This window comes from Pelobates fuscus, chromosome 3, assembly GCF_036172605.1.
Source record: "Pelobates fuscus isolate aPelFus1 chromosome 3, aPelFus1.pri, whole genome shotgun sequence".
NCBI lineage: Eukaryota > Metazoa > Chordata > Amphibia > Anura > Pelobatidae > Pelobates > Pelobates fuscus.
In genome coordinates, this window is record NC_086319.1 from 323747314 (window position 1) to 323760411 (window position 13098).

The following is a 13098-nucleotide window of genomic DNA, read 5'->3' on the forward strand; positions in this document are numbered from 1 at the left end:
CAGGATCTCCTAGGGGAAACCCACCCAGGTGAATATTTTAACCAGGGCCTCTGCCACAGTCTCTGCCTCTATGTTCGTGAGGGCGGCCGCTTCTGGGTATCTAGTGGCGTAGTCCACTACGGTTAAAATTAACTTTTTGCCCGACTGGCTGGGCCGGCTGAGGGGTCCTATCAAGTCCACTGCTACTCAGTGAAAGGGCTCCTCTATAATGGGTAAAGGGTGGAGTTTGGCTTTCTGATGGTCACCTCTTTTCCCTATCCTTTGACATATGTCACAGGTCCTACAATAATACTTAAGGTCCTGCGTAACCCCAGGCCAGAAGAACGTTTGGGTTAACCTGTCTCTTGTCTTTTTCACCCCTAGATGCCCAGCTAGGGGAATGTCACGACTGAGTTTTAGTAGCTCAGCCCGAAACGTACGGGGTACGATTAACTGTCTTTTGGGGACCTGGGTGGCCCCGTGACCCACCCCCCTGTCACTCGGTATAGCAATCCTTTAGACCCTTCAAACCTTTCATGGGGGTTGTCCCCTGGGGTAACAGTTACTGCCTTCCTATATCCCTCTAGTGTGGGGTCTGTACGTTGCTCTTGCTCAAAACCCTGGGGTGTTTCCCAGAAATGGGAAGGGGGATCGGGTAAAGGGGGTATTTCAACTCCTACCTTGTTGTCCTCAGAGTGCAGCAGTGCTTCCAGTCGGGCTTGAGCTCGGGTGGTGACCGGGTATGCCTCAGAAGGGGTGCCCCGTGCCAGTTGGGAGGTTAAGCATCCAACGTCATTCCCCAATAGGACCTCGGCTGGTAGCTCCTGCATAATGCCGACCTCTAACTGCTTGGACCCCGAACCCCAATCGACCAGGACGTTAGCTGTAGGTAGCTTGTGTATAGCATCCCCAGCTACCCTTACAGCGACTGTGCGTCCGGTGCGGGTGTGAGTCTTGACTGTGTGAGGTTGTACCACAGTTAGCGTAGCCCCCGAGTCTCTCAGCGCCAGGGCCCCCACGCCATCCACTGTAATCCATTGGCGGTGGTGGTCCCGGTTGTCACCCCCAGCTTGCACTGGGTTGACCTCATGTAACACACTCCACTGTTCTTCCTGGTTAGGTACATAGTGCGTGCTTTCTTGCTGTACACAATGAGCGTCTGCCCTGGGTTGTTGGGGTGGATGCCTTTCCCAGCTTCCCCTGTTCAAGCGAGGGCACTGGTTTTTATAATGTCCCGGTTGTTTGCAATAATGGCACACTGCAGGAGATCGAGGGGTCATTGCTGGGTTTGGTGGTGGATGGTTCATGGAGGTTCTGGGGGGTGTAGGGGTTGCTGGAGCCGTGTAGTTAGGCTTAAAGGTTGGTCTGCTGACCCCCTGTTCCCTCCTTCTGTTGTCCTGATATTCATCCGCTAATCTAGCGGCTTCCTCCACAGTTTTAGGTTTTCTATCTTTTACCCAGTCTTTTATATCCTCTGCAGTGTGGTTAAAAAATTGTTCCAATAACATAAGTTGCAAGGCATCCTCCAGGGTAGTGGCTTGGCAGCCCTTCATCCAATTCCGGGCTGCCCTGTGTAGTCGAAAAGCCCATTCGGTATGGGAATCTCTCCCTGTCTTTCGCAGATCTCTAAACTTTTTCCTGTATGCCTCAGGGGTTACAGCATATCTGGCCAACAAAATGTCTTTAATCTTCTCATAGTTATGAATGTCCCCCTCAGGTACTGCTAGCAACGCCTCGGCTGCTCTTCCTGATACTTTACTATTAATTACTGCAGCCCATTTTGTGGAGTCTAATCCCTCCAATAAAACATTGACATTCAAAGTCTTGCAAATAACTGTCAATCTCCATTTCATTATCAACAAACGGTTTAAATGCTGCATAGTTTACCTTCTTTGGTAGGTTATTAGTACTTCCCGGGGAGTGTAGTAAATCCCCCTGTGACGGTCTGTCTTGGTCCTCTCTCTCTTTTTGCGCTTGCCTGGCTTGTGCCATGACCTGCAGCGCTGCCTCTGTAGATGGATTGGGTCCCAACATGCTGAGCATCCATCTGATCTCCTTCTGCATCACCGTTTCTTCCTCGTGTTCCATTTCTAGATTACTGGTTCCGTCGCTCTGTATCAATTCTGCAATTAACGTGGCTTTTGTCTTGTTACTTGCCACTATGCCTCGAGCTTCCAGTAAATCCTTTAGCGTGGTTCTCTTAAGTAGCTGGTACTGCTGAGCCATTCATTCCCTTGCTTGGTTTGAAACGTCCATTCGGGATTCGAATCCCTCCGCTTGCGACCAGTTGTAAGGAAACCAAGTGTATTTAAACCTCTTTCGGTAGTTTCCTCCCGAACCGCCAGAGTCTAGGATATATAGCTCTCTGTTCGGTAGCTGCATTGAACGAAATCCATACAGAATAACAGTAACTTCACAAGATAATTCCCTTAGTAAAGCATACGAATTTCAAATAACAGCCAAAGTCCAGGATCAGGATACAAGAAGAACTGAATGTCTAGGCACACCCAGCCTTGTTTTTATTACAGTCTTTTCAAATACAGGACCGCCCACAGGGAGGGATAAAACAACCAATCAAACAACAGTACAACCCACAGTTTCCCTCCCCTCTGCCTGGGAGATAATTGAGTTTCTTACTGTATCTACTCAATTATCTCCCAGCTAAAACTTATAAATTTTTCTACATTTTTATAACTTTATGATTTTTTATCACACCGCAATAAAACTTGTATTTTTATGAATCACACAACTTGGGGACACACATAATAAAAATTCGTATGAATTGGTTCAGTGGTTCCAGAGGTATGAAAAACGTCTCTTTGAACCGACCGCACGCCTGTTTGCATGCCCAAGATAGTTTCACAGATTCAGGCTGTGTGGTCGTTCTATTTCTGCCTTAAAAAAACGGCAAAGTCCCATCCGAAGGCGGCATTCGAGTGTCGAAGTAAAACGCGGTTAAACTTCCGCGGTGGTCGTTAGTCGAGTGGCAGTCTATTTCCCATGAAAAAACGTCAAAGTCCCATTCGAACGGGTGTTCGAATGTTCGAAAGGGACTTAGTAGGGGAAGGTACAGGTCACCGCTGACCGCGTTCGACTGCATTAAAATGGCCGCCGCCACGTGTTCGAATGTCTAATGGCGGCCACTTTGACTACTTCGGTGACTTCGGTACTTCGACGGCTTCGGCACTTCGACTGTATCCGAAGTTCAGTATCGAAGTACCAATCCTTTGTGCAAAACCATTAAAGGGCCAGGAACGGCAATAGAAGGGAAACATGAGGAACTACCGGATAAGAGGGTAGTTTCTTTACACAGCTCCCCTATAAGTCCATGGGTTGGCATACCCGCCTAGACCCTGTCGGGCTGGCTTGGGGATGACCGAGGAAGTAAAAGAGAGAGAAAATATAAGAAAAAGGACAAAATGTTTTTAGGAGTCCAGTTCGGTCTGGCAGGACAGCCCGTCAGCATTACCATTTTGTTTGCCCGGACGGTACTGCATTGTGAAATTATAGGGCTGAAGGGCTAGGCTCCACCGTAATAGCCTGGGGTTGTCACCAGCTACCCGGTTTTGCCATACAAGGGGGTTGTGGTCGGTCATGAGGGTAAACAGCCGTCTATACAGATAGGGCTGCAGTTTCTTAAGTGCCGAAACTAGAGCTAGACACTCCTTCTCCATGGTGGCATAACTGACCTCTCTGGGCAAAAGTTTACGGCTGAGATATGCTACCGGGTGTTCCATGCCGTCGTCTCCCACTTGGCTTAACACGGCTCCCAGCCCAAACATGGAGGCATCTGTGTGGACAAGAAATTGTTTAGTGTGGTTGGGTGCTGCCAACACAGGAGCCTCACTCAATGCCGCTTTAAGTTTCTGGAAAGCGTCCGCGCACTCTGGGGTCCAGGAGACCTGTTTTTGGAGGGCTTTTTTGGTAAGGTCTGTTAGGGGTTTGGCCAGGGCGCTGTATTCTGGGACAAAATTACGATAGTAACCGGCTGTCCCTGAGAGAGCTAGTACCTGGGTTTTGGTACGGGGCTGGGGCCAGTTAGTGATAGCCTCTACTTTAGCCGGCTCTGGACGCTGCTGACCGGAACCTACCCTGTGGCCGAGATACTGTACCTCGGCCATACCTACATGACATTTGTCAGGTTTCAAGGTGAGCCCTGCGAGGTGGATTCGCTTAAGTACCCTGGACACGTGACCCAGGTGGTCCCCCCATGTGCGGCTATAGATGGCGATGTCATCCAGATACGCACATGCGAAGTCCTGGAACCCTTCCAGGAGCCTGTCGGCCATCCTCTGAAAAGTAGCCGGAGCATTCTTCATCCCAAAGGGCATAACCTTGAATTGGTATAGCCCAAATGGGGTGACGAAGGCTGACTTGGGAATGGCCGCAGGCTCCAAGGGGATCTGCCAATACCCCTTGCACAAGTCCAGAGTAGTCAAGTAATTCCCCCCCACCATACGATCTAAAAGCTCATCTATTCTGGGCAAGGGGGTAGGCGTCGGTTATGGTGCGATCATTGAGCCTCCTGTAGTCTACACAGAAGCGCGTGGTGCTGTCGCGCTTCGGTACTAGTACTACCGGAGAAGCCCAAGGACTCTGAGAGGGTTCTATAACCCCTAACTCTAGCATATCCTTATCTTGGTGAGCATACTCTCCCATACTGCCTCAGGGATACGGTAGGGTTGCTGCCGTAACAGCGTTTCTCCCTGGGTTTCTACTCGATGTACCGCAGCGGAGGTATAGCCTGGGATGGCGGAAAACATTTCCCGGTATCCCTGCAGCAGTTGAGTCGCCTCACCTTTCTCTAAAGGGCTCAAGTTTTGACCCAAGCTGACTTGGTCAATAGTGCACGGGGCGGTGTCTAATAAATCAGGGAGGGGTAGTCCCTCACTATCCTCAGCGGCGGGCGCACACACTGCGCCCACATCTTCCGTTCTTTCAAAATAGGGTTTGAGCATGTTCACATGAAAAGCTTTTGTCAGCCTTTCATCTGAACATTTGCTCACGATGTAGGTAGTCTCGCCAATGCGCTCTACCACTTTGAAGGGTCCCTGCCAGGCGGCTTGCAGCTTGTCCTTCTTAGCAGGTCTCAAGGCTAGTACTTTCTGCCCTAGATCTAGTACTCTATCCCTGGCTCCCCTATCGTACCACTTCTTCTGGCATTCCTGGGCCGTCTGCAGGTTCTCCCGGACTGATTCAAAGAGCCCGTAAACGGTCCCGGAACTCCAGAACATACTGGATGATAGGTACTCCCCCCTCATCTGTCTTGCCCTCCCAGTGCTCCCGTACGAGATCCAGGGGGCCCCGAACTTTTCTCCCGAAAAGGCGTTCGAAGGGGGAAAACCCAGTGGATGCCTGGGGCACCTCGCGGTAGGCGAACAGAAGGTGGGGAAGGTATTTTTCCCAATTCCTGTGGGACTCTGCAAAGGTTTTTAGCATCTGTTTGAGAGTGCCATTGAAACGTTCACAAAGCTCGTTTGTTTGGGGATGATAGGGGGCGCTAAATAGGGGTTTCAATCCGCAGCTCTGCCACAATTGCTGTGTTAGGAGGGCCGTGAACTGTGTACCCCGATCAGACAGGATCTCCTGGGGGAAACCCACTCGGGTGAATATTTTAACCAGGGCCTCTGCCACAGTCTCTGCCTCTATGTTCGTGAGGGCGGCCGCTTCTGGGTATCTAGTGGCGTAGTCCACTACGGTTAAAATGAACTTTTTGCCCGACTGGCTGGGCCGGCTGAGGGGTCCTATCAAGTCCACTGCTACTCGGTGAAAGGGCTCCTCTATAATGGGTAAAGGGTGGAGTTTTGCTTTCTGATGGTCACCTCTTTTCCCTATCCTTTGACATATGTCACAGGTCCTACAATAATACTTAAGGTCCTGCATAACCCCAGGCCAGAAGAACGTTTGGGTTAACCTGTCTCTTGCCTTTTTCACCCCTAGATGCCCAGCTAGGGGAATGTCATGACTGAGTTTTAGTAGCTCAGCCCGAAACGTACGGGGTACGATTAACTGTCTTTTGGGGACCTGGGTGGCCCCGTGACCCACCCCCCTGTCACTTGGTATAGCAATCCTTTAGACCCTTCAAACCTTTCGTGAGGGTTGTCCCCTGGGGTAACAGTTACTGCCTTCCTATATCCCTCTAGTGTGGGGTCTGTACGTTGCTCTTGCTCAAAACCCTGGGGTGTTTCCCAGAAATGGGAAGGGGGATCAGGTAAAGGGGGTATTTCAACTCCTACCTGGTTGTCCTCAGAGTGCAGCGGTGCTTCCAGTCGGGCTTGAGCTCGGGTGGTGACCGGGTATGCCTCGGAAGGGGTGCCCCGTGCCAGTTGGGAGGTTAAGCATCCAACGTCATTCCCCAATAGGACCTCCGCTGGTAGCTCCTGCATAATGCCGACCTCTAACTGCTTGGACCCCGAACCCCAATCGACCAGGACGTTAGCTGTAGGTAGCTTGTGTATAGCACCCCCAGCTACCCTTACAGCGACTGTGCGTCCGGTGCGGGTGTGAGTCTTGACTGTGTGAGGTTGTACCACAGTTAGCGTAGCCCCCGAGTCTCTCAGCGCCAGGGCCCCCACGCCATCCACTGTAATCCATTGGCGGTGGTGGTCCCGGTTGTCTCCCCAAGCTTGCACTGGGTTGACCTCATGTAACACACTCCACTGTTCTTCCTGGTTAGGTACATAGTGCGTGCTTTCTTGCTGTACACAATGAGCATCTGCCCTGGGTTGTTGGGGTGGATGCCTTTCCCATCCGAAGGCGCAGTGTCGAAGTAAAACGCGGTTAAACGTCCGCGGTGGTCGTTAGTCGAGTGGCAGTCTATTTCCCATGAAAAAACGGCAAAGTCCCATTCGAACGGGTGTTCGAATGTTCGAACGGGACTTAGTCTCCAGCTGTGGTGTCAAAGGGTAGGGGAAGGTACAGGTCACCGCTGACCGCGTTCGACTGCATTAAAATGGCTGCCGCCACGTGTTCGAATGTCTAATGGCGGCCACTTCGACTACTTTGGTGACTTCGGTACTTTGACGGCTTCGGCACTTCGACTATATCCGAAGTTCAGTATCGAAGTACCAATCCTTTGTGCAAAACCATTAAAGGGCCAGGAACAGCAATAGAAGGGAAACATGAGGAACTACCGGATAAGAGGGTAGTTTCTTCACAGAGGAGGACCAAGTTGCATGGAGAGCTTGGCCTTGGTGCTGAAGCGGAGGTAAGTTTATATGTTTTTTTAAGTGGAGGCGGGGGTTGGGGTGAGGATTGAGGTGGCATCAGGATAGTTGTTGTTAGTGGTTGCTATAACCTGAAACTGTGTTTTCTTAAAACACTGTTTTTTTATTTGAAGTTACCCTTTTAGTTATGTTAATGTTATATTGCTAATTAAGAGATGATGTATAAAATGCATTTATTTTATGCATACATTCCAGAAATTGTATTAATTTCTTTAATTATTGCAAGTGTTTATGAGGGCCAGCGAGGTGGAGATATAATTTAGGTATTTTCTTTACGTAACTGATGGCCAGTGAAGTGGAGATATAATTTAGTTCTGTTCTTTAAATAACTCATGGCCAGTGAAGTGGAGATATAATTTAGTTATTTTCTTTAAATAACTGATGGCCAGCGAGGTGGAGATATAATTTAGTTTTCTTTAAATAACTGATGGCCAGTGAGATGGAGATATAATTTAGTTGTTTTCTTTACGTAACTGATGATGGCTCATCTCGGAATGAAAATGCAGCAAAAACGTCAAATTGATGATTTCAAGGAGAACAGCATGATGATGTCACAGCAGTCTGATCAATTACAGGAGTCGTGAATATAATGTGTCAGGTATATACAATGCAGGTAATATGACACATCATTAACTAGCTACATGATGACACACAGCTCTACATGACATTGGGATAACATAGACCCTGCACCACTTACCCTGACACATAAAAAGGATGGGAACTGCAGTATGACACATAATGGGAACAGAAATTTGAGAACTGATGTTTCATGACAGTTCCTATCATCTTCAGCCAGTGGGTTAAGGAAGTGGGAGTGTAATCCATAAACAAACCCAAATGTCTTGTAGGCACACACACACATTTAACAGTAAAGCATACAATACAGTATACAATGGCTCCAACACAGTTCATAATAACATTATATACACTGCAGCTACCAGCACACTACCAAGGAAGGACAGACATTATTTGCTTACAGTTCTCTTGCAGAGTTTCCAACCGCTCTGGTCCTTGCTGTATGAAAGCAAATTATCAGCAGCTGATCTGGCTAGCTCTGTGTATTCCATAATGTACGATGTTCTAATGGAAAAGCAGCCTTGTTACTGTATCCTGCTTCCAGGTGCTCAGTAGATGGTGGGACTGAATCACATAGCTAACCCTCCCATCACCTCATTCAGATCCCTCCTTGTTCACGCCTCCCATCTGGCTTAGTCAAACAGTGCATCCCTCCTCTCTTTACTGACTACTTACTGCAGTTTTCATTTTATTGAATGAAGGTTCAGTTCCTCCTCATTAAATAGGTTTTACTTTATATAGGTTTTACAAAAAAAAAATAAAAAATTATATATATATATTTAAATTAAATTAAAGTAATATAAACATAAAATTAAAGTAATAGAACCATAATGTAACATTTTACATGTGCACTTTATTTTTGGGTGTATTATTTTTTATGTTTAGCAAAATCCCTGCTAATTTTCTGTATATAATTATACTATCCCACTTTTAATAACACAGCACCCCTGAATAGAATGTGATTTGCATGTTTCAACTAATGGGGGACCCTCTGAAATACCATAAAACCCAAATTTGAAAACACTCAGAGATTATGAAACATTGCTGTAACCCCTTTTCAGAACCATTTTCTGTGTACACATATAAATCACTGTAGTCTAAAATTCCACACAAAGTACACAAGCTGCATACATTTTTGAAACACAACAGAAAGTACCATGGTTTCCACTTTGAAAACCATAAAATGTGTATAATTACTACAGCTCTGTAAGTGACACACTTAAACACATTTGTTTCCTGTGTGACATTTACTAGAAAAAGGAGTATCTGAGTCATGTGCACTCACACCCACTTGTCTTTGTTGTGTGTGTAATGCTACCTCTGCTTGGAGTGGGGAACCTCTCTTAAAGGGACACTGTAGACACGGTAACCAAGGGATACTGTAAGTACTATAATCTATAAACATTTAATCTAATCGAATTCGTTATAGTTCCAGGATTCTCCTCGCAGTGTCCCTCCATTCAGTGTTAAAGAAACACTATTGAGTTAGGAATACAAATATGCATCTCTAACGCCATAATCTTAAAGGGACACTACAGACCACTTCTTCTCATTGAAGTGGTCTGGGTGCACTATCTCTGTTATCTTAGCCCTGCAGCTGAATATATTGCAATTTTGGAGAAATTGCAATGTTTATATTGCAAGGTTAAGACTACCTCTAATGTCTGTCTACAGACAGTCACTAGAGGTGTGCTTCCAGCAGTTCCATAGAGTTTAAAACCGTGAAACGACCCCAGACGTCCTCACGCTATGCATGAGAAAGTCCAGCATCTTGCCAGACCCCATAGGAAAGTGTTCATTCAATGCTTTCCTATGGGGAAGCTGTAATGTGCGTTTAGAGACGTTCAACACTAAATAAAGGGTCCCTGGCCAACCATGACCCTTACTGGAGGTATGGCTAGAGATTACATACCTTCTTCTAGCCATAGATCCCGGAAGTGGGCACACTGATAAAAAAAATATATATATATTCTATTTGATTTTTGTGCTGATATTACATTCTCTTTTACATGTGTGTATACCTGTGGTTATGTGCGTCTGTCTGTAATTATGTGTGAATGTCTTTGGTTATGTGTGTGTATAGTCCTTGTTATTGAGATTTGGGATAGTGCACAGCTAACTTTTTATTATTTTTTTGTTCTATGTGTTGGGGCTGAAGTGTACTACAGTCATTGCTGCCGCCCAGGAGTAGTGGGAGTTTGAGTGCAGGGTTTAATTTTGTATGGCTGCATATACAGAGTTTAAAGGGACACTCCAGGCACCCAGACCACTTCTGCTCATTGGAGTGGTCTGGGTGCCAACTCCCACTACTACTAACCCTGCAAGTGTAATTATTGCAGGTTTTTATAAACCGCAATAATTACCTTGCAGGGTTAACTCCACCTCTAGTGGCTGTCTACTAGACAGCCACTAGAGGTCACTTCCTGATTTCTAGCAAGGATTTTCCTTGCTAGAGCGTCGCTGGACGTCCTCACGCTGTGTGAGGACCTCCAGCGTTGCTCATTTCCCCATAGGAAAGCATTGACATTTTTGTTCAATGCTTTCCTATGGGGAGCGCTAATGCGCATGCGTGGCATTGCTGTGCATGCGCATTAGGTCTCCCCGGCCGGTGGGCGGGATCAGTCTCGCCCACAGGCCGACGGAATCAGAAGGAGGAGCGGCGCGGAGGAGGAGACAGCGACGAGGGACATCGTCGCTGCTTCAGGTAAGTGACTGAGGGGGTTTTCACCCCTTCAGTAACTGGGGATTGGGAGGGAGAGGGTACCTCCAGTGCCAGGAAAACTGATTGTTTTCCTGGAACTGGAGTTTCCCTTTAACACCTTTGCTGCTGGAGTTGTGACTTCATCAGCATCTTGTTGAGGTGTGTTCAACGTCACTGGAGGAGGATCCTGCCGCAAGGAGAATAGAGGTAAGTTTTACCTTCCTGTTTTTTTTCCATTTCTTATTTAATTTTATTTTGGGGGGCACCAGGATAGAATGGTTTAATCTTACCAACAGGTTTTGGTGGGATAAACCAGTTAACTGGATCAGTTAACCAGCTAATATGGAGCATTATGGTGCCACTGTCACTAATTATATAATTGTAGGTATTATTTCTCTCTCAGTATTACAGAGGACTCAGGGCTAACAATGAAATTGTGCCGCAATTACACTAAGGGCTATTCAAGACCCTATTCGAGCCCTTGTCTGCCATCCACCCCTAGCATTGGGTGTCACAGGGGACACATTCTGTTGCTTGTGGAATTGTACCAAATACAGTTTAATCACATTAGAACCTGTCAGGAGGCCTATATAGCTTGGGGGTGGAGGGGTTAAATTACTGCCACATCCACAAAGATAGTATGATGGCAATTCTGGAACCTTGGAGAGGTGTTGAGTAATACTTCATAGCTCATTATACAGTAACATATGTCATTGTGATCACAAACTGCTTTTGTCACAAAGAGAAAATCCACCCCAACCTAAAATTAAGGTTGCAAGCGTGCAAAAACTAAAGAGTCTGACATGCACATAGGCAAAAATGAAATGGAGTGAATTCACTGAGTACTCTGCCTTTACTCAGACAGGATAGTCAATCCCAATACTGCTCAAATCCAAATAATAGAAAAAAGGAACCACCGGCTTCCAATATAATGCAAAACTTTATTCACTCCATAGGGACTTAATATTCTTGATAAAGTTTTTATTAGGAAACACATACACTGGACAAAATTATAAACGCAACACTTTTGTTTTTGCCCCCATTTTTCATGAGCTGAATTTCAAGACCTAAGATTTTTTCTATGTACACAAAATGCCAATTTCTCTCATTGTTCACAAATCTGTCTAAATCGGTGTTAGTGAGCCCTTTTCTTTTGCCGAGATAATCCATCCACCTCACAGGTGTGGCATATTAAGATGCTGATTAGACAGCATGATTATTCAGGGAGGTCCGAAAACCAGTCAGTATCTGGCGTGACCACCATTTGTCTCACGCAGTGCAACACATCTCCTTCGCATAGAGTTGATCAAGCTGTTGCTTGTGGCCTGTGGAATAATGGTCCACTCCTCTTTAATGGCTGTGCGAAGTTGCTGGATATTGGCAGGACCTGTCGTATACGCTGATCCAGAGCATCCCAAACATGCTCAATGGGTGACATGTCTGGTGAGTATGCTGGCCATGCAAGTACTGGGATGTTTTCAGCTTCCAGGAATTGTGTACAGATCCTTGCAACATGGGGCCGTGCATTATCATGCTGCAACATGAGGTGATGGTAGTGGACGAATGGCACAATAATGGGCCTCAGGATCTCATCATGGTATCTCTGTGCATTAAAATGCCATCCATAAAATGCACCTGTATTCGTTGTCCATAACATACCTGCCTGCCCATACCATAACCCCACCACCACCATGGGCCACTAGATCCCCAACGTTGACATCAGCAAACCGCTCACCCACACGACGCCATACACGCTGTCTGCCATCTGCCCTGTACAATGAAAACCGTGATTCATCCGTGAAGAGAACACCTCTTCAAAGTGCGAGACGCCATCGAATGTGAGCATTTGCCCACTCAAGGCGGTTATGACGACGAACTGCAATCAGGTCAAAACCCCATTGAGGATGATGAGCATGCAGATGAGCTTCCCTGAGGTGGTTCCTGACAGTTTGTGCAGACATTCTTTGGTTATGCAAACCGATTGTTGCAGCACCTATCCGGGTGGCTGGTCTCAGACGATCTTGGAGATGAAGATGCTGGATGTGGAGGTCCTGGGCTGGTGTGGTTACACATGGTCTGCAGTTGTGAGGCCGGCTGGATGTACTGCCAAATTCTCTGAAACTCCTTTGGAGACTGCTTATGGTAGAGAAATAAACATTAAATTCACAGGCAACAGCTCTGGTGGACATTCCTGCAGTCAGCATGCCAATTGCACGCTCCCTCAAAACTTGCTACATCTGTGGCATTATGCTGTGTGATAAAACTGTACATTTTAGAGTGGCCTTTTATTGTGGCCAGCCTAAGGCACACCTGTGCAATAATCATACCGTCTAATCAGCATCTTGATATGCCACACCTGTGGATTATCTCGGCAAAGGAGAAGTGCTCACTAACACGGATTTAGACAGATTTGTGAACAATATTTAAGAGAAAAGGGCATTTTGTGTCCATAGAAAAAGTTTTAGATCTTTGTGTTCAGCTCATGAAAAATGAGGGCATAAACAAAATTGTTGCATTTATAGTTTTGTTTAGTGTAGATATCAGTGTTTCTAGTGATTAAATCTGCAGTTTCATTGCATTATTTTTCTAATTGAATAATTATGTTACGAAATCTTT

At 46.5% G+C, this 13098-nt stretch overlaps 1 protein-coding gene across 1 annotated transcript in view; it reads right to left on the reverse strand.

Annotated features, from left to right (window-relative positions):
• STARD5 (StAR related lipid transfer domain containing 5) overlaps positions 1-8348 on the reverse strand; it is a 37883-nt gene extending 29535 nt beyond the window's left edge. The window contains exon 1 of the mRNA XM_063445662.1: positions 8183-8348. Coding sequence (XP_063301732.1) covers positions 8183-8272 — 90 coding nt within the window. The 5' untranslated portion in view covers positions 8273-8348. The remainder of the gene's footprint in view (positions 1-8182) is intronic.
• Positions 8349-13098: the final 4750 nt, after the last annotated feature.